This window comes from Mauremys mutica, chromosome 12 (genome assembly GCF_020497125.1).
Source record: "Mauremys mutica isolate MM-2020 ecotype Southern chromosome 12, ASM2049712v1, whole genome shotgun sequence".
NCBI classification, from domain to species: Eukaryota; Metazoa; Chordata; order Testudines; family Geoemydidae; genus Mauremys; species Mauremys mutica.
In genome coordinates this window covers 66,674,021-66,699,765 of record NC_059083.1, presented here as the reverse complement: position 1 = coordinate 66,699,765, position 25,745 = coordinate 66,674,021, and the positions used below count along the sequence as shown (strand labels likewise).

General features: G+C 47.9%; 1 protein-coding gene across 7 annotated transcripts in view; it reads right to left on the bottom strand.

Annotated features, from left to right (window-relative positions):
• Positions 1-15,296, bottom strand: part of ST6GALNAC1 (ST6 N-acetylgalactosaminide alpha-2,6-sialyltransferase 1) — a 36,706-nt gene extending 21,410 nt beyond the window's left edge. For 2 of the 7 annotated variants that reach the window (XM_044984519.1, XM_044984520.1), the window contains exons 1-2: positions 6,856-7,021; positions 563-1,112 (exon numbers count right to left, since the gene is read on the bottom strand). In XM_044984519.1, the coding sequence (XP_044840454.1) occupies positions 563-1,112; positions 6,856-6,986 (681 nt within the window). In that variant the 5' untranslated portion in view covers positions 6,987-7,021. Of the gene's footprint in view, positions 1-562; positions 1,113-5,775; positions 5,838-6,855; positions 7,022-10,128; positions 10,291-10,829; positions 11,040-15,241 lie in introns of those variants that run through there. The other 5 variants (XM_044984523.1, XM_044984522.1, XM_044984524.1 and 2 more) reach the window with 5 other exon arrangements.
• Between the last annotated feature and the right edge of the window lie 10,449 nt (positions 15,297-25,745).

Sequence of the window (25,745 nt, the reverse complement as noted above, 5' to 3'; positions counted from 1 at the left end):
ATAAATGGACACAGATCAGATATTAGGAATGGCAATATACAAAAACCTGTAGGAGAACACTTCAACCTCCCTGGCCACACAATAGCAGATCTTAAGGTGGCCATCCTGCAGCAAAAAAACTTCAGGACCAGACTTCAAAGAGAAACTGCTGAGCTCCAGTTCATCCGCAAATTTGACACCATCAGCTCAGGATTAAACAAAGACTGTGAATGGCTTGCCAAGTACAAAACCAGTTTCTCCTCTCTTGGTTTTCACACCTCAGCTGCTAGAAGAGGGCCTCATCCTCCCTGATTGAACTAACCTCGTTCTCTCTAGCCTGCTTCTTGCTTATATATACCTGCCCCTGGAAATTTCCACTACATGCATCCGATGAAGTGGGTATTCACCCACGAAAGCTCACGCTCCCAAACGTCTGTTAGTCTATAAGGTGCCACAAGACTCTTTGCTGCTTTTACACGAAAATATGTGACTTGGAAAAACTAATGTGGAGGCTAACAAGGAGGTAGATTTATAGGAGACCATCCAGCTGTATACATGGCCAGAACACACAGTAATCACTTACTGACTGTGAGGATGAGTTGTCCAAGAGATAGCGGTCCTCAAAATCCCACTTAGGCTCAGACTTGAAGTCGGCAATCTTCAGCTTTCTCTTTTCTGTCACTGTAGGAGCCTGAGTCGTGACATTCTGCATTGTGGGAGTGGCCACGTTCCGCACCGGGAGGCTGGGATGAACTTTGCCTTTTGTAGAGGGTCTCAGAGCACCGGGTTTAGTTGACACAGGGGCCTTTTTTGGTTTTGGTTTTGCTTGGTCTTGGTATATGGTCTTTGCAGTGGCTCCCTTCCCCTTGGGTGCTGGTGGGGCACTCTTACCCTGGGTTTGTGTCTTATTGGATGCTGATATTACATTCTTATCCTCTGCTTGCTCCTCCACGGCCTCTCCTTTATCTGCTGCCACTTTCTTAACCATATCTTGCTCCAGCCTATTGCTGTCTGTGTCCAGTATCACATTTAGCTGGCTCGAGGAATCCCCTTCAACAGGCACAGTGTGGAGCTTGTTCTGTTGGATGTCCCTTTCTGGCATTTCTTTGGTATCTTGCAAATAAATGACTGGCCTAAATGTAATCAAAAGAAAGGCAAATACACCACATGTACTTCAGCCGAATGAAGCCCCTTCCATCCCCTTTACCACATTAATGGCTATCTTACCCTCCAAATGTTTTATGACACTACTGAGTACAGCAATTACCCTCTCTAGGGCTCCACTTTTGTAACCTTCACTGAGTTTCTGCAGGGAATTGTCATTATGCTTTGCTCAAAGGGGACCCAACCTGAACTTGTTTATGATTTAGCCATAAAATGGTTATTCAGCACCTTGGACCCATCAGACATGAATCGCGTGATTTGCCCGCCTCCACCCATGAAATAAAGCATATGTAATTCTATTATACAGATGTTTTTTGAAATATACATGACCAGCGGTAGCTGGAAATCAATGTAGGGGCAGGGAGGAACCTATTTGCAGCTAGGCACAATCCATGACAACCATCTCAGGACACTGACGCATCCCACATGAAAGACACAGGACTATGGTGTAGTAAACAGAGCAGAACCTTTATTCAGGCTACTGGACAAACACTATACCTGTAGCCCCCTTGCTCTCTAGCTTGCATTCTCACTGAGTAATGTTGATGCACTTCACAGTTCCCAGCCAGGATGGGTCTGACTCCTGTCAGCATTCATGGACTAGATTGCTGACTATACTGCGGGCACTGCTGCTTTTCAACACTTAGAAGAACAAGCATGATGTTGGAAAGAGTCATCTGATGTCTAGAAAAACTTCTGTGCAGGCTGCAGGGATACCAACTACATACCGCTTGACCTAACAAGGTGCAAATGCGGGAGACTATGGCGCAATTCTGAGATGCTGGGTGTCCCCTACTCATACTGAAGTCAACAGAAGGGGATGGTGCTCAACACCTGGCAGAAGCAAGCCCCATGTGGGACCCAGAGCCAAAATCAGGGACACAAGGAAGTGATTTGAGCAAGGTAAGGTCGGAATGAGGTAGGATTTGTTCCTGTAGCTGAAATGGCACTTTCTATGCAGGCTGCATTTCCAAAGTATGGACCGTACAGCAGCCCAAGCCAGAGAACACTGACTGGCCATTCCTTGCAGTCTGGCAGTGACTAGGGACCTCTGCTGAGCTGGTGCAGAGCACAGACAAATGCTTGTTTTAAGGAGAATCACCAGTAGAGCCCTGCATGGTTCCAAAAATTATATTCACATGCGATCCACAAACAAGGTGCTCGGATGCAGATATCCACGGATATAAAGCGGATATCTGCAGATTTGCAGGGCTCTAACAATCAGTCCCAATGTGACCGGGTACATCCCAGACTTCCAGTGAGCTCAATGGAGTGTTCGTGGGCAACAGCAGCACAGCAGAAGGCCAATACAAGGGGTAAAGAGACAGCACCAAATCCTGCCCTTTGGGGATTACGTGTGAAAATCCATCTGGCACGTGTACTGTAAATGCTGCGCTAGGCCAGGGCAGGGAGTGGCAGCAGCTGGATGGGCCTGCCATACAAGGGATCTCCAGCCACCTGCAAGCAATGGAGCAAAGCAGCCTGAAAGTCACAAAGCTTCATCTTTCACACAAATGGGCTTCAGGGCTGCTGGCTCCACAGAATAGTTCTGCCTCTTCCCGCAGTTCCAGTTTCACTCCAGGCTGACTGTCACAGCTGGCTCGTGGGCAGCCAGACCTAGTGGTCAGAGCCAGGCTCCACAGTCACGAAACAGGAGTCAACAGTGGGTCAGGTCAGGATACTGAGATATCAGAAGCAGGAAACAAAGTTGAGAGCAGAACCATGAATCGGTAACAAGAGTCAGGCTGGGTCAGGACACCAAGGGGTCAGAGGCAGGAGGCAAACTGTGATCAGAACCACAAGTTGGACACCAGGAGTCAAGCCGCATCAGAATGCCAAGAAGCCAAGCCAGGGAAGCAGGAGCGAGAGGCACCCATTCCAGAACAGGGTGACTCTCAGCTGCATGGACAACTTCCTGTTCCTGTGCTGGCAGGGGCGGATCTATGTTTTTTGATGCCCCAAACACGGCAGTCAGGCAGCCTTCAGTGGCGTTTCTGCAAGAGGTCTGCCGGTCACTCGGATTCAGCAACAGTTCTGCAGGCGATCTGCTGGTCCCGCGCCTTCGGCGTACCTGCCACCGAATTGCTGCCGAAACCATGGGACTGGCAGACCTCCTGCAGAAAGGCTGCCTGACTGCCTCCCTCACGGCGACCGGCAACCCACCCCCCACAACTTGCCGCCCCAGGCACGCGCTTGCTGCGCTGGTGCCTGGAGCCGCCCGTGTGCTGGGTTTATATAGAACCTGTGGACCAATCAGGACCTCCAGCATTCTGCCAATCAAGTTCCAGGACTGGAGTCCTCTGTCAGGGTTCAGCTTTTGCACTATCACCTGTTAGGAAGCCCCGGGTGGCAGGTTGGAACTTACTAGCTCCTAAGAGTACTGTGGAGCAGGGTTCAAGACCTACTGTTCCTGTTACTGACTAATGAAGGGCAGAAAGTCATGCTGACTTAGCAGCATGGAGGCAGCTGAGCTGGTTGATGTAAAGAGAGTAGGCCATGTTTTCAGCTTGTGTGAATTGGCAAAGCTCCACTGACCTCTTGGAGGTGTAACGTCTCCTGTAGCTACCCATTGTGCAGAGGAGCTTGCCTACTGCACCCACCTGTAGGAAGGCAGCCAGCGTGCAGGGTGTGCTCATGCGTCATTTACCAGTACTCACTGGAACTGCAGTATGCAATAAAAAAACCGATAAGAGTTAGCTACAGTCACCACACATTACAGTACCCTGCAACAGGGCAAATGGCTGGCAGCTTGAGAGGAAGGCAGAGATGGACTCTAACAAGGTCATCTTGTCACAACCTGCAGTGGGCAGGGGTGCTGGAATAATCTGTATAGTGGGGTGCTGAGTGGGACTGAACAAAACTGTAAATCCTGTCTATGATGGAAACCACTTCAAGTCAGGGGTGCTTTTGTGTTTAAGAAAAATGATCAAAATGAAAATTTGTGTGTTTTAAAAAATTCTTAACAATTATTGTTATTTTTGGAAGGTTCCCTCACTGTTACAGTGTTACTTTCTCCCATATTTTTATTCCTCACCTCCTTTTAAGTGGGAAAAAATGGAGGGTTCCCCCCGCCCACACACACACTTTCTCTAAAAACCCCTCCTCCCTGGAGATCCTTAAAAACCCTTGAAAAGCCATAACATTTTTGTTGTTGGACAAATGAAAAGTAAACATGAAAACCAACACATGAAACAAAAACTACATTCTGTTTTTTGACCATCCCAGACTTTTGCAACATGTTTGCAAAGTGCTTTATGCTCCTGAAATGGAAGATAAAATGGGGCTAATCCTGCCCCGCACCCCACCCCAAATGCAGGACTACCAGGCTCAGAAAGCTAAATTACCATGGTAGTTCCACAGTTCATGTGGGGTGTCGTGTCATGGGGAGGCTATGCAGGGAGACTCCACAACAGCTGATCCATTGATCTCTGCACTGTTGCAGGACAGGGGATTTGCAAACTATACACTATACTTGCTTTTAAAAATGTATTTGGTTTTAAGGAAACATTGTACCATGCGGCTCTACTGTATACAGGTAATAACTACCTGGGTCGTATGTCACATACTAGTGCAGAGTGTTCTGTCTTTTGGCTCGTCAGTCCAATGGCTTCATACACGCGTCATTTGACATGCAACAGGCAATGGGACACATCAGCAAGTCCCCAGGAATTTTAGAGCTGTTACATTTTGAACTACACGGTATAAAATGCCAACATGTTCAGAAATAGCCTCCAATACAGTGTGAGCATAATTACCTCCATTTGGAAGCCCCACTGCCTGATTTACAGATACAACCAGGTAATTAGGTCTTTAAATGGATACAGCAGGAAGTGCCATTATTTCCACCTGCAGTAATGGAGGCTGGGGTGATCCCCAGCCAAAAAAACAGAGCCAAAATGTTTAGGTTTTTCTTGAGAAAATTCACTGCTGTCTGCATGCTTTCGAAAGGACAGACAGGCCTTGTCCACATAGGAAAGTTCTTTGGTATACAGGGCCGGCTCCAGACCCCAGCGCGCCAAGCGCGCGCTTGGGGCAGTGTCCCGCGGGAGGGCGGCAGGCGGCTCCGGTGGACCTCCCGCAGACGTGCCTGCAGAGGGTCCGCTGGTCCCGCGGCTTCGGTGGAGCATCCGCAGGCGTGCCTGCGGGAGGTCCACTGGAGCCACGGGACCAGCAGACCCTCCGCAGGCACGTCTGCAGGAGGTCCACCGGAGCAGCGGGACTGGCGACCGCCAGAGCGCCCCCCGCGGCATGCCATCCTGCTTGGGGCGGCGCAAATCCTAGAGCCGCCCATGTTGGTATAAACTAAGGTGTGAACTGAAATCGGTATAATTTTACCAGTATAACCCCCATGAGGATACAGGTTTTCCAACATAAACCATCTGTTTGATAGGGGAGTTGGAGAGGGCTGAGGGTTTGCTTCCCATATGGATGTGGGGGTGGAAAGGAGGTTCAGGTGGTGGCTGTGGGGTTGAGTTCCTGTTTGGATGATTATTTTAATGCTGCTAAGATTTCATTGGGCAGCTGGAGCCCTTGGATAGGTGAAATCTAAAGAAAAGAAACTAAACCAACCCTCACACACACTTTTATTTATGTTGCTTATGGGGTTTAAGCTAAACCAAAAAAAAGCCACACCTACTCTGGCATGAGAGTGTCCACATGGAGGTCAGTTTAAATTCACACCTTAGGTTATACTGAACTGTTGTGTATTTGGTTGTCATGGTTTTGTTGCTATGGCAACTGAGTTAGATTATTATGGGTTAGCTCAACCGGTTTCAACCGGCTGAGAAGCTCTCTGTATATATGTAAATAAAATGGAGGTTTTGGTTAGCTGCCTGCTCTCTGGCCTCAAGTGATTGCTTCCTACACCGGCTGCCCCAAGGATATAACATGAACCAACTTCCTGGCCCCGGTCATTGAACTCAACCCAATACCGCTTCACTTCCCCAGTGAGGACAGATCTTGGTGGGTTAAGCTGCATGGAACAGTTCCTTTGGGAAGGATCCCACAACTGTACTGCCGGGTTGCTTTCTATAATGTCATTGTCTGCATTACATGAGGGCCCTGATTCCGAGTCCGACTTCCCTTTGTTTGTTTGTTTCGAATTACCAATATAATTTTGGCTCAAACTCCAAATCAAATCAGATTGCCAAGCAAGCGTTATGATTCAGCTGCCCCACACCTAAAGGGGCTCTTTGCATCTCATTCTGCACAGAGGTAGGTTTCTTTCCCTGGCTCCCTAAAAGAATTGAATTTGAAGCGTGGCAGAGTTGGCTTGGATGGTACTTTAGCCCTTGAGTGCTTGTTTAGGTTAAGGAAATTTGCACTACCTGTATACTGATTCCCTACTTTGCACTAGTGCAAAGTGTTTGCATTAAGGGTTTGCTTTGATGCAAATTTCCCTAGATTAGACAAGTCCTGAATTAGAGGTTTTAGAAAACTTTAAATATATTTTATGCATAAATAACAATTGTATTAACAGAATACCTGTTTATATAAAGTTTTAATTTAATATTTAGTCGAGACGTGATGATATACATAACGTACCACCTTTCTTGTACTGATATTACCCAGATCTTGCTTTCTAGCGCAAGGTTTTGGGTGTGGGTACACACACACACCCCGGTATATAAAAAGTTTCACACTCAGAGCTAGAGAGATTAGAGAGAGTACACTACATGGATAGTTTGTCTTAGAAGGAGCTGGATCTCTTACCTGTGAAGACGTTTTTCTGCAAAGCCGAAGAAGGAGCTAACAGAGACAATGAGGAACAGAAAGGCTGTCACAAAAATGGGCCAGAAGATCAACCGGGGCACCTTAGCAAGTCTCCTCCGGAGAGCTCGCATGGCCTCGCTTTAGCCAGGACTGGAGCTGTTCTGCTTCCCTGCTACAGGTGTATTGCACAATGAACAAGCCGGCCGTATCATTCCTCAGATATCCCTGGCCAGTAGGTGCACACCCTCTGTCCCAACACTCGGGGATAGTAATAAATTCTGTATGCTGAACTTTCTCTGCCAAAACAAAGGTTGGGTGTTGGGGTTCTTTTTGTTTTCCCTCCAGGCCAATATTGTAGCAGCTTTGTGAGGATTCTGTGGGCTTGGCAGGTCCGTGGGCAAACACCTATTCTTTAAACTTGCTTTGCAAATGTTTCTTGATGGTTGGTGTAAAATAAATACCCCTCTTGTATCTGTTTCAGGCAAAAACAGGAGCAAATAAAAACCGGTGTGAATGACGAGCTTAACGTTAGCTACACTTAGAGACTAGTTTTCAGAACGGCATCTAGGTGTGGGTTCGGGTCAGTTCTAGTGATATCTATATTATTACACTAGTGCTTGGAAGCTCCAACCATGATCGGGCCCCTGTTGTGCCAAGCACTGTAGAGACGCATCGTAAGAGACCGTCCCTGCCCCCAAAAGCGCAACAGCTAGACACATAGATGCCAAGGCCACGAGCCTAACCTCTTTATTACACAGGCCATAGTTTTAAACATGATCCAAGATGACCCATAAGCAAGTCCAAAGTTAAATCCATTATAAAGCATCAGGAATTTGTTTTTTAAAGTGAATTTAGTACTTGGGTAAAGTGTCACATTAACGGGCCTGGAGGTGGAAATTTTCTCTTCCTCTCGAGAGCAGGCATAATATCGGTGGTGGCAATGCAAGCTTTCCCCAGCCTCCCCTGCCCTTTTAAAACTGGTCAGGAAAATCCCCCACCCCACCCCAATTTTTTTTTAATTGGAGTTTACCAATTTGTCGAAATTGAACGTTCTACAGAGACGGAGTGCCTTTGCTCGAGCTCCAGTGGAACCCAGGCAAATTTCAAACCCTGCCTGGTTTCCTGCCAGCTTGTCTGGCTGGCTCCTGGGAGCCTAGCTGCCTGACAGCCATGGAGTCAAGAACCCCTGGGCTACCAGGGTCTGCAGCTCCTGAGCAGTCCACCAGGTGGACACCAGTGGAGCCAGCACTCCATTCCTTTTTGTGGAACATTTCAAAATGGATGTTCCAAAACATACCAAAACTTTGGAAATATCAAAATCCTCCATGAAATGGCATGACCTTTATCTGCCCAGCTCTACTGCCTACGTGCTTCAACTCTGAGCCACTTATAAAGATATGAAGCCAGTACATTCTCCATGGCCTGTGATCTCTCTGCTGGGCCTACCACTCAGACTGCTAATTCACTAGGTCCAGGTGTGGGACTGGTTTTTGAGCGATGGGCTTCTGTCCCATTGGGTTTTGTGTTGAACGCCCACCTCTCCATTTCATAGAGGCCACTGCCGAACAACAACTTTTGATCACAACTGAGTTAGGGTATGGCTGGATTTAAACCTGGGTGGCCTATGGCAGAAGTGAAAAGGTCTACACTGTTCTAGCACTCCCATAAGTCACCCAGTTGGACATGTTCAAGCCACGAAAGTCCAGGTCCCTGAATGGCCGGATCCAGCATCGCACATTTTTGTTGTGAAGTGTCAGATTTTGATTGGTCCCCTGTTCAAACATGCCAAGGAACAATAGGCTGAATAGAATTTCTCCCTGTCGGGCCCCAGTGATAGCAACAGTCTAGAGGTTGAAGGGCTGGAGGAAGGGATTTGTTTTCCCATTATAACAAAAAATACTTCTTCCTAGCTACGGCCAAAGAGCAAAGCCACAGAACAGAGCCAGCAGGAAGAGGGAGTGTTTGTATCCTGGTCCTGAAGGATATATGGATGTTTGGATAGGACAACAGTATTCATCCTTTGAAATTCAAAATGGGAGGAGTACCCGAGACTTGATACAATGGGCCCCATTCCAAAGGTAAAACTATTTGCTCTTTGGAATGAAGAGCCACACAGTGAATTATTAACTCTGGCAGGGATAATTTAGCATCTTGTAAAGGGGGAGTGGTGAACTCCTTCTGAGGTAGGGAAATCACTCCAAGGCTGTTTACATTTTCACAGTGGCATTTTAACAAGAGGCCCTCCTTGGTGCAACACTACAGTTAACCCAGGTTTCATGGCTGTACTGTCGAACATGTGGCATGCCTAGCATATCTTACAAACTTTAGGAGGACAACGCTGCACCACCATGCTTTATCGAGGCTTTTCTATGACACTAAAGTGACAAAAGCCTCGATAAAGTGTAATTATTGAGCTGTGCAATCCCCTTTTACCTCCATTTTTGTGTGCCCAGATCAGGTAATTGCCCATGCAAACACTCATTTTCATGCAGCCACCCAATTTTCATATGCAAGCAAGATGTTTTGCTGTTGTAAACAGGAGTTACCAGAGTTTGCGACTCTCATGTTTTGCAGACCTTTCAATGTCTTTTCCAGAGAATCTTGTGCATTTGTACTGGTGTTAATGACCCTACCAGTTGCAAGGAAATAGAAAATCAGGTCCATTGTGTGATGGACCTTTCTAATGATATCTCACAAGGCCCATCTTGCATAAAATACATCTTAGATAGGCTATAATCATGTTATAACATGCGTCATACATCTGATGAGGTGGGTATTCACCCACGAAAGCTTAGGCTCCAATACGTCCGTTAGTCTACAAGGGTGCCACAGGACTCTTTGTCGCATGTTATTACAATATTTCCATGAAGAACATGGGGCACAGTGTCACACATTGTTCCTTTCAAACTCATGCACAAGTCAACCTAGTCACAGCTCTCCATTTACACAGCATTAACTCTTTGCCTATACAAATTGCTCAAAATGGTATTGACCCATCCCTCAGCTCCACTGACTCCACTATGAGTTCCATGTGCATAGCACCTCTTGAAAACTAGAATCAGCATGAAAGCTTGTTGTGTTATAACACTCCTAACCCTGTAAAGGTCTAACACAAAGATCCTTGGAATAGCACTGACAAGCAGACCTTTATTCCATTGATTCCCTGCCATGCAGTGCACAGGCATTTAACATTCCCATCTCCCAGCCTCCACCACGGAGAGGAGAATCGACCCCCGAAGAACCATTCATTTGCTTTTTAAAAGAATGACTTACTGTATAGTCTCACAGGTGAGACACTCTCCTAATTATTCATCAGTCCCCCAAGAGTCGATTTAGGTCTCGATTCCACACAGTGTGATATGTGGGCAGACGACGGCACCTGTGCTCAGTGTGGGTCCATCCCCACCCAGCCACTATGCAATGCAGCATCCAGGCCTGAATGATTCAATACAAAATACAGCTTCAGTTGTGAAATAGTCATTAAACTCCCAGGGCCAAATTAATCCCTGATGTGACTCCACCAACTTCAGTGGAGTTACATCAGAGACCAGTGGAGCACATTATCATAGAGTCAGATTCAGCATGAATTCAGCTTCTGATTCATTTTTGCTATGTGATGCTCTCTCTGGCCACAGATTCCATCATATCTCTCCTCCCCTGTATGATAACCATGTTACCCTAGTTAACCTCCTGTGACAGTCTGTACCCTTATGGTCACTCCTTTTACAGGACTATAATAAATGTTGTATAAAGTATGCCTTGTGAAGTATCATTTGAAAACTCATACCTTGCTGATCATTATTGTCCTGATAAAATGTGTGTGATGGCATTGCATGTAAAGTTATATGATTCTTCTGTACAGTATTACTAGATGTGTCCGAGTCTGGGGCAAAGCAGATACAGACCAGTTCCCCAGAGACAAAAGGCTCGCCAATGCCTCAGCCAGGTGTCAGCAAAATCAAATGGACCATCACCTGGTTAAGTGGCCATTCTTTGGCAGGAAAGAGGATGTGGGTGAAAAGCTACATCTTCACAAAGAAACAGCTAGGGGTTCCCATCCACACAGACTTTCTGTCTCCTGAATCTCAGCGGCAGATGATTCTTGAAGAAGAGAAAGGACTATAAGAGGAGAAAGGAGGCATCCCATATTATTCCTTCCTTTCTCTCTACCTAGGACAGGGGTGGGCAAACTATGACCCAGGGGCCGCATCTGGCCCTTCAGACATTTTAATCTGGCCCTCAAGCTCCTGACGGGGAGCAGGGTCCAGGGCTTGCCCCAATTTGGCGCTCCAGCCAGGGACTTGCCCTGCTCCACACATGCTGTGGCTCCGCGTGCCTCTCGGAAACGGCGGCATGTCCCTCTTCTGGCTCCTATGCGTAGGGGCAGCCAGGGGGCTCTGAACACCACCCCTGCAGCTCCCATTGGCTGGGAACTATGGCCAATGGGAGCTGCAGGGGCAACGTCTGCAGCCACTGTGTAGGACCCAGAGTGGGGACATGCTGCTGCTTCCGAGAGCTGCTTGAGGTAAGCACCGCCTGGAGCCTGCACCCATGATCCCATCCTGATCCCCCTCCCACCCTCCGAACCCCTTGGTCCCAGCCCGGAGCACCCTTTTGCACCCCCAACCCTTCATCCCCAGTCTCACCCTAGTGCCTGCACCCTCACCCCCTCGCACACCCCAACCCCAATTTCATGAGCATTCATGGCCCGCCATACAATTTCCATACCCAGATGTGGCCCTCAGGCCAAAAAGTTTGCCCACTCCGACCTAGGACATCCATACCTGAAGAACAAAGGAAGCAGCTTTGGAGTTGGCGAGGGATCCAGTCTGAGATTCAGTCAGTAAGGGTAGGTCTACACTTACCTGCCAGGTCGACGCGTAGAGTTCGACTTCTCGGAGTTCGAACTATCGCGTCTAATCTAGACGCGATAGTTCGAACTCCGAACGCGCTTCCGTCGACTCTGGAACTCCACCACCGCAAACGGCGGTGGCGGAGTCGACGGGGGAGCCACGGACTTCGATCCCGCGGCGTCTGGACGGGTGAGTAGTTCGAACTAAGGTAGTTTGAGTTCAGCTACGCTATTCGCGTAGCTGAACTTGCGTACCTTAGTTCGACACCCCCCCCCAGTGTAGACCAGGCCATAGACTGTTAAAAGATGTGATAAGAGATTCATTTAGCTTGCTAAGTTAGACAGTAGTTGCATTTTACTTTTATTTTCTTGAAACCATTTTTTACTTTTATGCCTCATTACTTGCAGTCACTTAAACCCTCTCTTTTGGAGTTAATAAACTTGTTTTAGCTAAACCAGCGTGTTTGGATTGAAGTGTTTGGGAAACTCCATTTGGGATAACAGGATTTTCTATTAAAAAAATGACACACTTTGTATGCACTTGTCCAGGAGAGAGCTGGACAGTACAAGATGTACATTTCTGGGGAAAAGTCTGGGACTGGGAATTTCCCAGTGTTGCTCTGCAGTGTAATTCATGCATGGCTGGCTATAGCACTCATACAGTATAACTGGGAGTAACTTACATGCTGGAGGCTGTGTGAGCAGACCAGGAATGGTAACTCTCACGGTGAAGCAGTGCAAAAGACACTGCAGCTTGGAGAACTGAGGGGACACAGCTGGTCATCAGTCCAGATTGTACCCCGGGTAACGCCAGACCTACCCAAGTCGATCGGTGTATAAAATGACCACCTGAACAAAGGAACCTTGACATTTCAGAATAAATCTCTCAACACAGTCAAGCATTTATTTTATTCCAACAAGCAGCCTGTTCTAACCTGCTTTATTCTAACAGACAACAAACAACAACAACAACAAAAAAACCCTCACGCCCAATGCCTAGGCAGTTTTGCATGTTATAAAGTGGCATTATATGTATGATTCCAGGGAATGGTTAAATTTTAACCCTGCTGATTAGAGGGAAGAGGCTCATAGTGTTGTTTCAGTGGAAAAATTGCTTTCTGCTGAATTCTTGTCAGTTATTAAGCACAGCTATCTATCAATCAGCCACATTTTTATGTGCATTGTGAGGTTAAAGTAGGCCTGCCCAGCTATCATTCAGGATAAGTGTTTGGGTAAGAACCAGTCTGGTTAAAGAAAGGAAAAGCTGGTAGTTTACTAACGTCAGTAGAGTCATTACAGGGAAACAAGGTTTCACGGACTTACACTCATGTTGCACTCGTTCAGATGTCACTTACTACTCCAAGTGGAATGACTGGGAGCTGCAGGGGCTCAGCCCCCCTGAAAATCAGGACCTAAGAACCTAATTTACATAATTAGGCATAATTGCAATGGAGACAAATGGTGTTAAGCCAAGGCTGAATTTGACCCTCCTCAGAGTCTCAAACTTCCTAAAAAATTAACTAATTCAACCACAAGTTATTGGGCTCAATACATGAATCAATGGGTGAAGTTCTGTGGCCTGTGCTATGCAGGATGTCAGACTAGCTGGTCATAATGGTTCCCTTCTGGCCTTAACATTTTTGCATCTGTGAAAACTCAGCACTCAAAAAAAATGAGGTCTGAAAGTCAGCGGTTTGTGCAAACCTTTGGGCTTTTGTGTCTCTACCAGCATGAATTTCTTAACACACACAAATAGCGTATGACTGCAGGCACCAAATCATCTGGGAATTTTCCCCCAGTAATTAAGAGTGGGCATCTAATTACTGAAGAAATTGGAATGTAGGCACAGTATAACATAGCAGAGAAATCCCATGTTAACCCTGCACCTTGTCATTACACAGAAAGCAGCCACCTTAACGCTAGCGAGGTTTGTGGGGCTCAGAAAGGAAATATTTTCTTTGTTCTGTTAAGGAATTTTGCCAGAGATGGCAACGATAAGACTATTTAGATAGGGTAGGGTGGGACTGTAAAGTATCTGAATCTGCTGCAGGTACACCAGCCTAGAGCTGGGGGAATTTTTGTATTTTTCAGAGCACCAAAACTATTGGTGAAGTGGAGGTTGAAGTCAATGAATAGTTTCAGGTGAACAATTGATTAAACAAAAAACAAACAAAAAAAAGAAGTCAAAGTGGTTTGCGTTGACCATTTCAAAACTAAATACCTTTTAGCTTTTCATTTAGAAATGGTGCTTAGTTTTCAAAATGTAGCTATATTAAAGATGAAAAACACCTGAAAACACAAAACCTGAAACAAAGCTCCCAACTTGTGTTTGATTTTTTTTCCCCATTTGGTTTCAGGTGTTTTTAATCGAAAACAAAAATTTATTTTTGGTGTGAAAACCAAAACGATTCAGCTTCGGTTCAAAATGAAACCATTTTTCTTTTTTAGTTCAGACCCTCTCCTCCCTCCAAACCAAAAAAAAAAATCAATTATTTGCTCAGCTCTACACCAGCCAAAGACAAGTTTATCAAACAAACCATAAACTTCGATGAGGAGATGAAAGGGGATTTAGAAAGACAAACTTCTTGAAGACATTCATTTCTTTGTCGTGTTAGTTCAAGGTCAATTGCCTTGCAGTTTCTGGCAAGTGTCCTATCCACTGCTGGAAATGACACACTATAGAATAGACGTTAGCCGGCCAGCCTATTTAGATCACTTCATCCAGATATGCAGGAGGTCACAGGGTAGATCCAACCTGACATGGGCCTGTATTGCAATATTCTGATCCGGGATCAAAATTCAGGGGTGGCTCCAGCAGAAGTTGAGGGAAGTCAGCCCTGAGGATAAGGCTCTGCAGTCATAAAGTTGGTATGATTCCAAGGAATTGCAGAACTCCCCTTCCACTGAAAACAGTTTGTTTTGCCTTTATCATCATACTCAGCAGTGAAATAGGCCCAGGTTAATGTTCCAACCTCACATTTATTGATCATAAATGACATAAAATCTACTGTGATAACAAAAGGCTATTCAGAATTTCATTAGTTCATCCTGGATATGCTTTATCTGTGGACAGTTTTTCTTTTGAAGGTGAATGAGTCAATGATTTGGTGGAACTTTTCCATCTAACATCTGTGATCCAATACATTTAATTACATACACTGGATGTGCAAAACGTATATATTTGCTCCTTCTCCAAGTAAACAAACTGGATTCTGGAAAGGGTGGCAACAGAGGTTGATTTTGCATCAGATTGCAGGAAAAAAAAGCTGACTATGAAAGTCCTAGTCCCATTGTTCAGAAAGGTGGGGGGGGGTTTGGGGATGGGGTGGCGGGCGGGGGTCAGTAGCTAACATAAGCTTTCTGTGTGTGTCACTGAAAGAAGCGCAAAGGAGTTATACCTATGCACACTTCCTCTGGATAGCACCACTGCACATTTATCCAGCCAGCTGTGAACTTAGCCATTCCTGGATCATTTCAAAGGAAAAAAAGAAGCCATCTGCAACCAGAATGCAGGAAACTATTCACATCACTCACCAAACTCAAGCCACTGATGCCTGGCCAACGTCACTGTGGGTTGTGGGTACAGCTCTGCACGATGACAGACTCATCACAATGACCCAACAACATCCTGCTGCTGAGTAAATACTGTGACAGGTATTGCAACCACCTGCACTGTTTTGGGGGACATATTGTCTTTTATGTTTAAAGCATGAAAACCTCAAAATATTATTATATTGAGATGGGCCAAGCATCATGAGCTACAGAACATGCATAGCCTGTGCTACCAACACTGGACACCTGTGTTTGTATGTTCCTGGCCCACAGGGAGGTGGGGATAAGAAGGAGGCCCTGTGAAATCTGGAATCACAGATACCCAGCGAACGTGGGAAGGGACAGGTTTTACCTGTGAAGGGAAAGATTTTGGGATATGAAGGCTGAGTTAAGCAAACTCAGACCTGGTCTACACTAAGCAGGAGCGCTGGAACGGGGTGTGCGTGTGGGGGGGGGCCCTCCTGCTTTGGAAAGTGGTCGGGCCTAGCCCCCTGTCCCTCCTCTTCCTCCTAAGGCCCCGCCCCTGACCAGGCTGGAAGCTGGAGCCCACTCCAGGCAGCTGTGGGGAGCCACAGACCCGCCACCTGCCCGGGGTGGGAGGCCCAAGAGTAGCTCCCAGGCCACCCCAGATGGAGGGTCTGCAGCTCCCCACACCTGTCCAGGCAGCTCTTTGGCCCCAAGGCCCTGCCCCCAGGCTGTAAGCCAGATCTGGGTCAGGGTAAGAGCAACGTGGGCAGCTGTGGGGAGCCGCGGACCCTCCACCTGCCTTTGGCAGGTCGTCTGGACAGCAGGGACGTGGGCTGGAGGCTGCTCTCAGGCCCCCCCGCCCCAGGCAGGTGGAGGGGCTCAGACTCCCCAGCTCAGCTATGGCTTTGCCAAGGTGGGCTGGGCCTCATGGGGAAGAGGGGCCTCGTGCCCCCCCCCCACTTTTAGGAAGGCTTCATCGCCCCTGAAATGCTGTAAGTCGATCTAAGTTATGCTAGTTACATTACATAAGTAACAGAACTTAAGTCAACGTAACTTAGATTGACTTATAGCGGAGTCCACGCTATGCTACGTCGACGGGGGACTTGCTCCTGGCAACATAGGCTCCACCTCTCGTTGTGGTGCATTACAGACGTCGCTGGGCTAACGCTCTCCTGTCGACTTCGTACGTCTTCACCAGACCTGCTGCAGGAGCACCGATTTAGCTATGTAGGATAGGCAAGGCCTCAGACCTTCTTTCTAATCCAGCAGACAGACATCATCTTTTGTCTGGAGCAAAGAGATGAGCAGCCCTTGCTGAAGGGTTGGAAGGACTTTAGCCTGCCAAGGCCCCATAGGACTGATGAATGCTTTTTGATACATTTAAATCCTTGTATTGTTTTCATTCCTGAATTAATGTGCTGCTTGGAAAGAGCTGTGTGGTGACTTGTAACTGCTGGCACAGCAGGGCCTGGCACAGAATCAGACTCGTCTACAGGAGGGCTTTTAGCCATTGGCATAGTATACCAAGGTGTGGTGCGTGGCTAGAAAGGGTTAAACATCCTGCAAAATAAATACCCTCAAAAGACACGTGGGGAGATAACATTTGTGTTTTTGTGTATTTGCATATGTATGAGTAAGGTGGACAATATAATCGACAATATAATGAACAGTCCCTGTCTATGCTGTATTCTGATAATTCAGAGGGTACCTGGATGGAGGCCTGAGGCTGGATCACTTTAAGGGAACTGTGTTGTTTGGACTTCTGAGTAACCAGTGAGGTAATAAAGGGCATGGCTACGCTTGCGAGTTAGAGCGCGCTGGGCTGCTTTAATGCACTCTAACTCATGACGTGTCCACACTGGCAAGGCACATAGAGTGCCTGGACTCCACGGCTAGAGCGTTCCTGGGACTCCACCTCAGCAAGTGGAATAACATTTGATGCGCCCTCACTGGAGCGCCGCGGCACCAGTGTGGTTGCCCTGGTCTGTTAACGCGCTCTGATTGGCCTCCAGAAGTGTCCCACATTGCCTGTTCTAGCCACTCTGGTCATCGGTTTGAACTCTACTGCCCTGCCCTTAGGTGACCAACCATCAGACCCGTCCTTTATATTCTCTGGGAATTTGGAAAATCCCCTTCCTGTTTGCTCATCCAGGCATGAAGTGCTCTCAGCGCATCTTTCCAGGTGGCCATGCCTCCATGAGCCAGGCAATCCCCAGTATGGAGCAATGGCGAGGTGCTGGACCTCATCAGTGTTTCAGGGGAGGAAGCTGTCCAGTCCCAGCTGCACTCCAGATGTAAGAATTACGATACCTTTGGGCAGATATCAAGGGACATTATGGAAAGGGGCCATGACGGGACACACTGCCCGCTGGTAACATGGATTCGGCGGTGTTTCTGCAGGTGATCTGCCGGTCCCACACCTTCGTACCTGCTGCTGAATTTTCTGCAGGTGATCTACCGGTCCTGTGCCTTTGTACCCACCGTCAAATTGCTGCTGAAGCCACGGGACCGGCAGACCTCCCACAGGCTGCCAAAGGCTGCCTGACTTCTGCGCTCACGGTGACCGACACGCCACCCCCCGTGGCTTGCTGCCCCAAGCATGCGCTTGGTGCGCTGGTGCCTAGAGCCGCCCCTATGTATGTCTTCTGAATGCCGAGGGAATCTAATAGTAGGAAACAGAGTTGTTCGCTCACAGGAGCGAGAACACTCTTTTCAGCCTGCACGCCTGACCCATGAACCTCTTCCCAGCTTTCTTCCAGAGTCAGGTACCTAAACTCATAGTGTAGACCAGGGCTATGAGTCTATATGGAACACAGAGCCTTTCCCACTGCCTTCCGCGGCCGGGAATCAGAGGGCTCTGGGCTGCCCGCTGCGGTGGGGAGCCCAGAGCCCTCTGATTCCCGGGCCCGGCCGCGGTTGGGATTTAAAAGGCTCTGAGCTCCCTGCCGCAGCGGGCAGCGCAGAGCCCTCTGATTCCCGCCCGCGGCTGGGATTTAAAAGGCTCTGGGCTCCCCGCGGTTGCAGGCAGCCCAGAGCCCTCTGACTTCCAGCCGGGGCTGGGATTTAAAGGGCTCTGGGATCCCTGCGGCTGCCAGCAGCCCAAAGCCCTTTGAATCCCAGCCCCTGGCCGCTGATTGCCCCCTCACCAGACCTCTGCCCCAACTGCCCCCCAGGACCTCCACCCCCTAAGCACCACTGGTCCTTGTTCCCCGATTACCCCCTCCCAAGACCCCTGCCCCTAACTGCCCCTTGGGACTTCAGCCCCTATCTAAGCCTCCCTTCTCCTTGTCCCCAACTGCCCCCTCCTGAGACCCCACCCAACTTCCCCCCCAGGACAGCACCCCCTACCTGTCCCCTGATAAACCTCCTGGACTCCCATGCCTATCCAATTGCTGCCTGTCCCCTGACTGCCCCTTCGAACCTCTGCCCCATCCAACCCCCCCTGCTCCTTGTCCCTTGACTGCCCCCCCGGAACTCCCTACCTCTTCTCCAACCCCCAAACCGCTTACTGTGCCACTCAGACCAGCGTGTCTGGCTCCCTGCAGCTCCAGACAGTTGCTGCCATGCTCCCCCATGGAGCCCACAGCCCTCTCCCACCCCCAGCACCTGCCTTCCAGATTTGAACACCTCAAAATTCAGGAGTGCTCAAGCTCGGTTTGGGCAGCTTTTACTTCATTTCTCCCAAATCAGTTTCCCCTGCAAGGTGCCAACTGAAGGTGTTGGAGAACAGAGAGATCGGGTGGCCTCCTAATGCCTGGAAAAGAGACAAAGGCCGGAGGAGGGAGTGTCAGTGCCTGTGCGGACTTCTGGGAAGTGCACGGTGTGGAAGGGGATGCTGTGATGCTTTGGAACAACTCCATACAAAGCCAGTCAGGACTCTGGGGGAGCCTCCTCTCTCGGAGCATACTGTCTCCAGGGCAAGAAGCTTACACCTTCCTGGGTCTGACCTCAGAGCATTCAGCATGCCCTTCCACGTCATGCACTTTCCACAGCGAGTCTGCCCAGGCTGGTCCTGGGGCAACCAGAGGGCCCTGCACCCCAACTCCGCAGTCAGATGTGACTCTCAGCCAGACAGTAAAACAGAAGGTTTATTAGATGATGGGAACACAGTTTAAACAGAGCTTGTTGGTACAGAAAACAGAACCCCTCTGTCAGGTCCATCTTGGGGGGTGGGGAGCCCAGAACCAAGTTCTGGGTCTCTCCCCATTTCCCCAGCCAGCTCCAAACTGACACTCCCTCCTCTGGCCTCTGTGTCTCTTCCGGAGAAGGAGGCCACCTGATCTCTCTGTCCCCAACACCTTCAGTTGGCATCTTGCAGGGGAAACTGAGGCACCCACACAGTATTCAGAGAAAATATTAAGAACATTCCCACTTCATCACAACAGGTGCAACAAAATATAATACTGTATATTGAAGTAGGCAAGTGCTGCTTCTGACTTTCCACTTTTAATTGACCCTTGTAATCTTGTGGCACTGACGCGTTGTAGCTTCATTTTATATCGGCTTACAGGGCGGGAGCGGGGGGGCACCACCATTTTGGGCCCCACCAAAAATTATACAAACCTGCCGCCTATGTGTTGTAGCTATCTTCATTTTCGTTCCATAGTTTCCAGTCTTATCAGTTTCTGTTTCATCATCTTCCAAAGCTCTTCATTGGGGGGGAGGGGATTTTCCCCTACCCATTTGATGTTGAGGGTTTGTCTAAGGCAGCTGTTTATAAACATGTGGAGTTTAGAAAAGAGGGTCTTGACAATTTTCAGCACCATATAAAGAAGACTGACTTTACAATGATTAGCTATGGTGGTTTTTTAAGTGAAGTATGTCTTTTAGAGTATTTAAGGGCAAGAGGAGGTAGGCAGCTAGAGGAGAAAATAATGATGAGGGGAGGGGAGTATCATTTATCCCTTTTAATGTTCATTGTTGCAGTCCTGATCTGTGTAACAAAGTAATTTAAGAGTCCATCCACATAACATGTATTAAACAGCACCTAGTACTAAGGCACCCCACCTTGCACCCCCTCCAGTGGCAGAACAAGCACACTCACCTCAGTTTCCCTCTTTCAGAGTCCTCAGTAACTCCACGCAGGCTTTCTTGACTCTAAACACCCTCCTTGGGAACAGTATTACCAAAAATAGTTCAAATAATCCATAACAAAAGTCCCAAACACAGTCCATTTCTCCTATTAAGTGCAGACAGTCCTTCAAATCCCACATCCTCTAGTCCACCAACATACCACACTCCAGGGGCTTCCAGAACACTGGGACTCTTCTTTGGTCTTCTGTCCTCCTGCTATGACAAAGTGCAAGGCTGCTCCTCCAGTGGAAACCTCCACTGCCACTCTGCAAGGAGTTTGTCCTCACCAGGGGACTGGAGTATCCCTCATTCCCACTGACCCTCAGCCCTCTAGCTCCAACACTCCAGCATGGAGATATCAGCAGGTAAGCCAGGGGTTCTCAAAGTGGGGGTTGGGAGCTGTCAGCCTCCACGCCAAACTCCGCTTTGCACCCAGCATTTATAATGGTGTTAAATTTATTGTGTTTTTAATTTCTAAGGTGGGTTGCACTCAGAGTCTTGTATGTGAAAGAGGTCACCAATACAAAAATTTGAGACCCACTGGGGTAAGCCCTTCCGCAGCTACTCTGCCTTCAGCCATCTCTAGCCCTTGCTTAATCTCTCTGGCATATAAATCAGCAGTCAGCTCCCTTCAGCCTTCTCCAGCTCTGATTTAGGGAGGTCAGCTAGCAAAACTCACTGGCTGTTCTCCCATCTTCAGCCTTCCCCCAGGAACCTCCAAAAGTCTCCTGGTCTCTGGCAGGCCTCATCTGCCAGTCTCTCCCCTCTAGGTCCCAGGTGCTCTCTTTTAACCCCCACAGGGGTCAGATTTGCTGCAGATCACCTATCATGGATGCACTGACCTCTTCCCTCTTAAAGGGCCAATGTCGCCCTGTGACACACCTCTTACCCTAAAGCAGGGGTCGGCAAGCTTTGGCATGTGGCTCGTCAAGGTAAGCACCCTGGCGGGCCGGGCTGGTTTGTTTACTTGCCGTGTCCACAGGTTTGGCCGATTGTGGCTCCTAGTGGCTGCGGTTCGCCGTCCCAGGCTAATGGGAACCTGAGGATGCGGCAGGTAAACAAACCGGCCCGGCCCACAAGGGTGCTTACCCTGGTGAGCCGCATGCCAAAGGTTGCCAACCCCTGCCCTAAAGCATTTTACAAGCCACATAAACGCCAGTTGCTTAACTCTCTCTTGAAATGCAGCCATCTCTGGGGAGGAATGCAACAGCTGTTTAACAGTACACAATGCTTTACATGGGGAACACAAGAAGAATACAGTAGCCAGGAGAAACTGAAGAAAGTACAGAGTGGTATAATGTAATTTGCCAAATTGGAATTTGGCCAGGGCAGTGTTAACAGTCCTATTCTTGCAAAAGCATAATAGGATATGTAATGATCACAAGTATTTTGGCTCTGGACTTCATATGAAAGATGGCACCTCCATTGCCACAGTGTCTTCTATCACCATGCCCCAGATTGTTGATACAGTACTGACTACAACCTATCCGGAAAGATGATCCCTCACTCTCACAGATCTTGGGAGACAGACCTGTCCTTGCTTACAGACAGCCCCCCAACCTGAAACAAATACTCACCAGCAACCACACACCACAGAACAAAAACACTAACCCAGGAACCTATCCTTGCAACAAAACCCGATGCCAACTCTGTCCACATATCTATTCAAGTGACATCATCATAGGAACTAATAACATCAGCCACGCCATCAGGGGCTCATTCATCTGCACATTTATCAATGTGCTATATGCCATGTGCCAGCAAGGCCCCTCTACCATGTACATTGGCCAAACCGGACAGTGTCTATGCAAAAGAATAAATGGACACAAATCTGACATCAGGAATCATAACATTCAAAAAAACAATAGGAGAACACTTTAACCTCCCTGGTCACTCAGTAACAGACTTAAGGGGGCAATTTTGCAACAGAAAAGCTTCAAAAACAGACTCCAAAGAGAAACTGCTGAACTTGAATTAATATGCAAACTAGTTACCATCAATTTAGGCTTGAATAGAGACTGGGAATGGCTGAGCCATTACACACATTGAATCTATTCCCCCATGTTAAGTATCCTCACACCTTCTTGTCAAACTGTCTGAAATGGGCTATCTTGATTGTCACTACAGAAGGTTTTTCTCTTAATTAATTAGCTTCTTAGAGTTGGTAGGACAACTCCCACCTTTTCATGTTCTCTGTATGTGTATATATATCTCCTTACTATATGTTCCATTCTATGCATCCAAAGAAGTGAGCTGTAACCCATGAAAGCTTATGCTCAAATAAATGTGTTCGTCTCTAAGGTGCCACAAGTACTCCTGGTCTTTTTTTGAAGTAAAATGATGTTTATTCTAATAGCCAGCTCTGCAAACGCTAACTAGAATGGTAGACTCCAGCTGGGCTCTTTGCCTTGTGCATCGTCACCAACTCCAACAGACCAAATTCTGCCCTCAGTTACACCTGTGCTACCCTGCCTGCAGTGGGAACAACTCACAGTTCTAGTGCTGATGCACCAGTCAGACTAGGACCCAGCTCCCACCCCACAGGTTGGCTCTGCAGGGCTAACAGCAATAAAAAGCAGTTAGTCACTAAAATCAGCAGGTGGAAATGACATGCAGGGAGCAGAGCTGGTGAATGAGAATGTGTCATTTTTATTGTCCCTTTCCTGATCACAACTGCACTTAAATTTGACTTTTAATAACGTACTTTCCAACACTACTGTGTAAGTAACCTCAAGGGTGTGCTTTCGTTTCTAAATCACCCCTTTTTCTAAATGCACGTATGCAACTGTTTGTAGTACTGCCTTTGTGTATTTTGTGATTAAAGGCTGCATGGCTATCCATGCACATGAGGGGCAGAGTTAAGGACATTAGGGAAATGTTTGTTGCTGAATGTCCCAACTCTTGTGTGACTAAATAGTCCACTTTATTGCATTAACATAGAGCTCTTGTTGTTTGGGATGTGCTATTTTTATTTATTTATTTATTGGAGGAAGATGGGGAAGGGGGTTTGCACTAATGGGTGAAATCTTGGTCACATTTCACTGCACTCATATCCCAGCCCTCTGTTGGCAAGTTTCTTGGGGGACGAATCCCTTCCCCTCCACAATTCTTTATCCCCCTGTGATGCTAACCATATTTCTATGAAGAATATGGGGTGTATGATATGAATATGGCCTAAGATATATTTTATGAAAAATGGGGCTTGTAAGGTATTATTGGAAAGGTTATGATTTACTGAATGTGATTATCCAATTTGCATGCATGTATCATTTCTGTATCTGAAGTTAGGAATATTGACTATAACAATTACAACTGTGTGTGTACTTGGGGAAACGCCCACCAGACAGTAAGCAGTCAGCCTTAATGGGCCATTAGAAAAACACAATGAGTCTTTGGAAATGTGGATCTCCCATCTGCCTGGAGTTTCTTCCTGTGGACACTGCAAATAAACCTGGTTTCATAGTTGCTTTGACACTGCAAGGTCAGGTAATAAGATCACCTGACACAAAATATCACCTTGGACACTACTGGTACTTTTCCACTGGAGGGGGATCAAACAAAGGTTTCCCACTTTAGGTGTGAAAGTAGAATGAATTAGATTGTAAAAGTAGAATGGATTAAAGAAATGCTGTATGTTCCTTTAAGCAGGAATGAGGAAAGTTGAAATAAAGTTGTCAGGAAGAGAAAGATACGGAACAATGGGTCCACTTAAGGTAATAGTGGGACATTAGCAGGAGATCGGTAAGAGTTAATAAGGAAATAAGTTTACCTCGGGCTAGACACACATATCTTATCAGTTCTGTTCCCTTTGTTATCTTGTTAAGTTCCCGCCCTTTTTATCTGTATAAATGAAGTCACTTAAGCCTTGCATGGCACTCACACATTATCTAGATCAGGGGTCTGCAACCTTTCAGAAGTGGTGTGCTGAGTCTTCATTAATTCACTCTAAGGGCTTGGCTACACTTACAAGTTGCAGCGCTGGGAGTTACAGCGCTGGTCATGCAGCTGTGGAAGGGCCAGCGCTGGAGTGTGGCCACACTGACAGCTACCAGCGCTGCAGTGTGGCCACACTTGCAGCACTTTCCAGCGCTGTATTGAGAGGTGCATTGTGGGCAGCTATCCCACAGAGCACCTCGTCCCGTTTTGGCGCCGTTTTGGCGCTGAGTATTGTGGGAAGGGGAAGGAAGTGTGCGGGTCATTCCGCTTCCTGTTTGCCAGCGCCCCGTGGTGCATCGCTTCACATCCCAGCATTCACTCTTTCCAGCAGCGTTTGGCGCCATTGTGAGTGTCTTTCTGTTACTCTCTGTGTGAATCGCGATTTCTGTGGCAAATGGAGCCCGATCTGCTGAGGACTCTGCTGATGAGTGTCACCAGCACAACACGTTTGGCAGTCCAGCTATTCCTTCAGCTCCAAAGTGACAGTGAGGATTCCGACGATGATATCAATATGGATTTGCCTGCCGCGTGTGACACTAAAGTGCTTGCGGCATTTACGGAAATGCTCAGCACCGTTGAACGCCGCTTTTGGGCTCGGGAAACAAGCACTGAGTGGTGGGATCACATCGTCATGGAAGTCTGGGATGACGAGCAGTGGCTGCAGAACTTTCGTATGAGAAAAGCCACTTTCATGGGACTGTGTGCTGAGCTCGCCCCCACTCTGCGGCGCAAGGACACAAGATTGAGAGCTGCCCTGACGGTGGAAAAGCGAGTGGCTATTGCAATCTGGAAGCTGGCAACTCCAGACAGCTACCGGTCGGTCGGGAACCAGTTTGGTGTGGGAAAGTCGACCGTGGGAATCGTTTTGATGCAAGTTTGCAAGGCAATTAATCGCATCCTGCTAAGAAAGACCGTGACTCTGGGGAGCGTGCAGGACATTGTGGATGGCTTTGCACACATGGGTTTCCCTAACTGTGGAGGGGCGATAGATGGGACGCATATTCCTATTCTGGCCCCCCCCCACCTGGCATCAGAGTACGTTAATCGGAAGGGGTATTTCTCTATGGTTCTCCAGGCGCTTGTGGATCACCGCGGGCGTTTCATTGACATTTACACAGGCTGGCCTGGAAAGGTGCATGATGCACGCATCTTTCGGAACAGTGGCCTGTTCAGGAAGATGCAGGCAGGGACTTTTTTCCCAGACAGGAAGATCACAGTAGGGGATGTCGAAATGCCCACTGTGATCCTTGGAGACCCCGCGTACCCGTTACTGCCTTGGCTCATGAAACCCTATACAGGGAAGCTTGACAGGAGCAAGGACCGGTTCAACTACAGGCTGAGCCGGTGCAGAATGACTGTGGAGTGTGCTTTTGGGCGTTTAAAAGCCCGCTGGCGTTGCTTGTATGGGAAGCTAGACTTGGGGGAAAGCAGCATCCCCGCGGTTATATGCGCTTGCTGTACCCTCCATAATATTTGTGAAGGGAAGGGTGAAACATTCAGTGAGGCATGG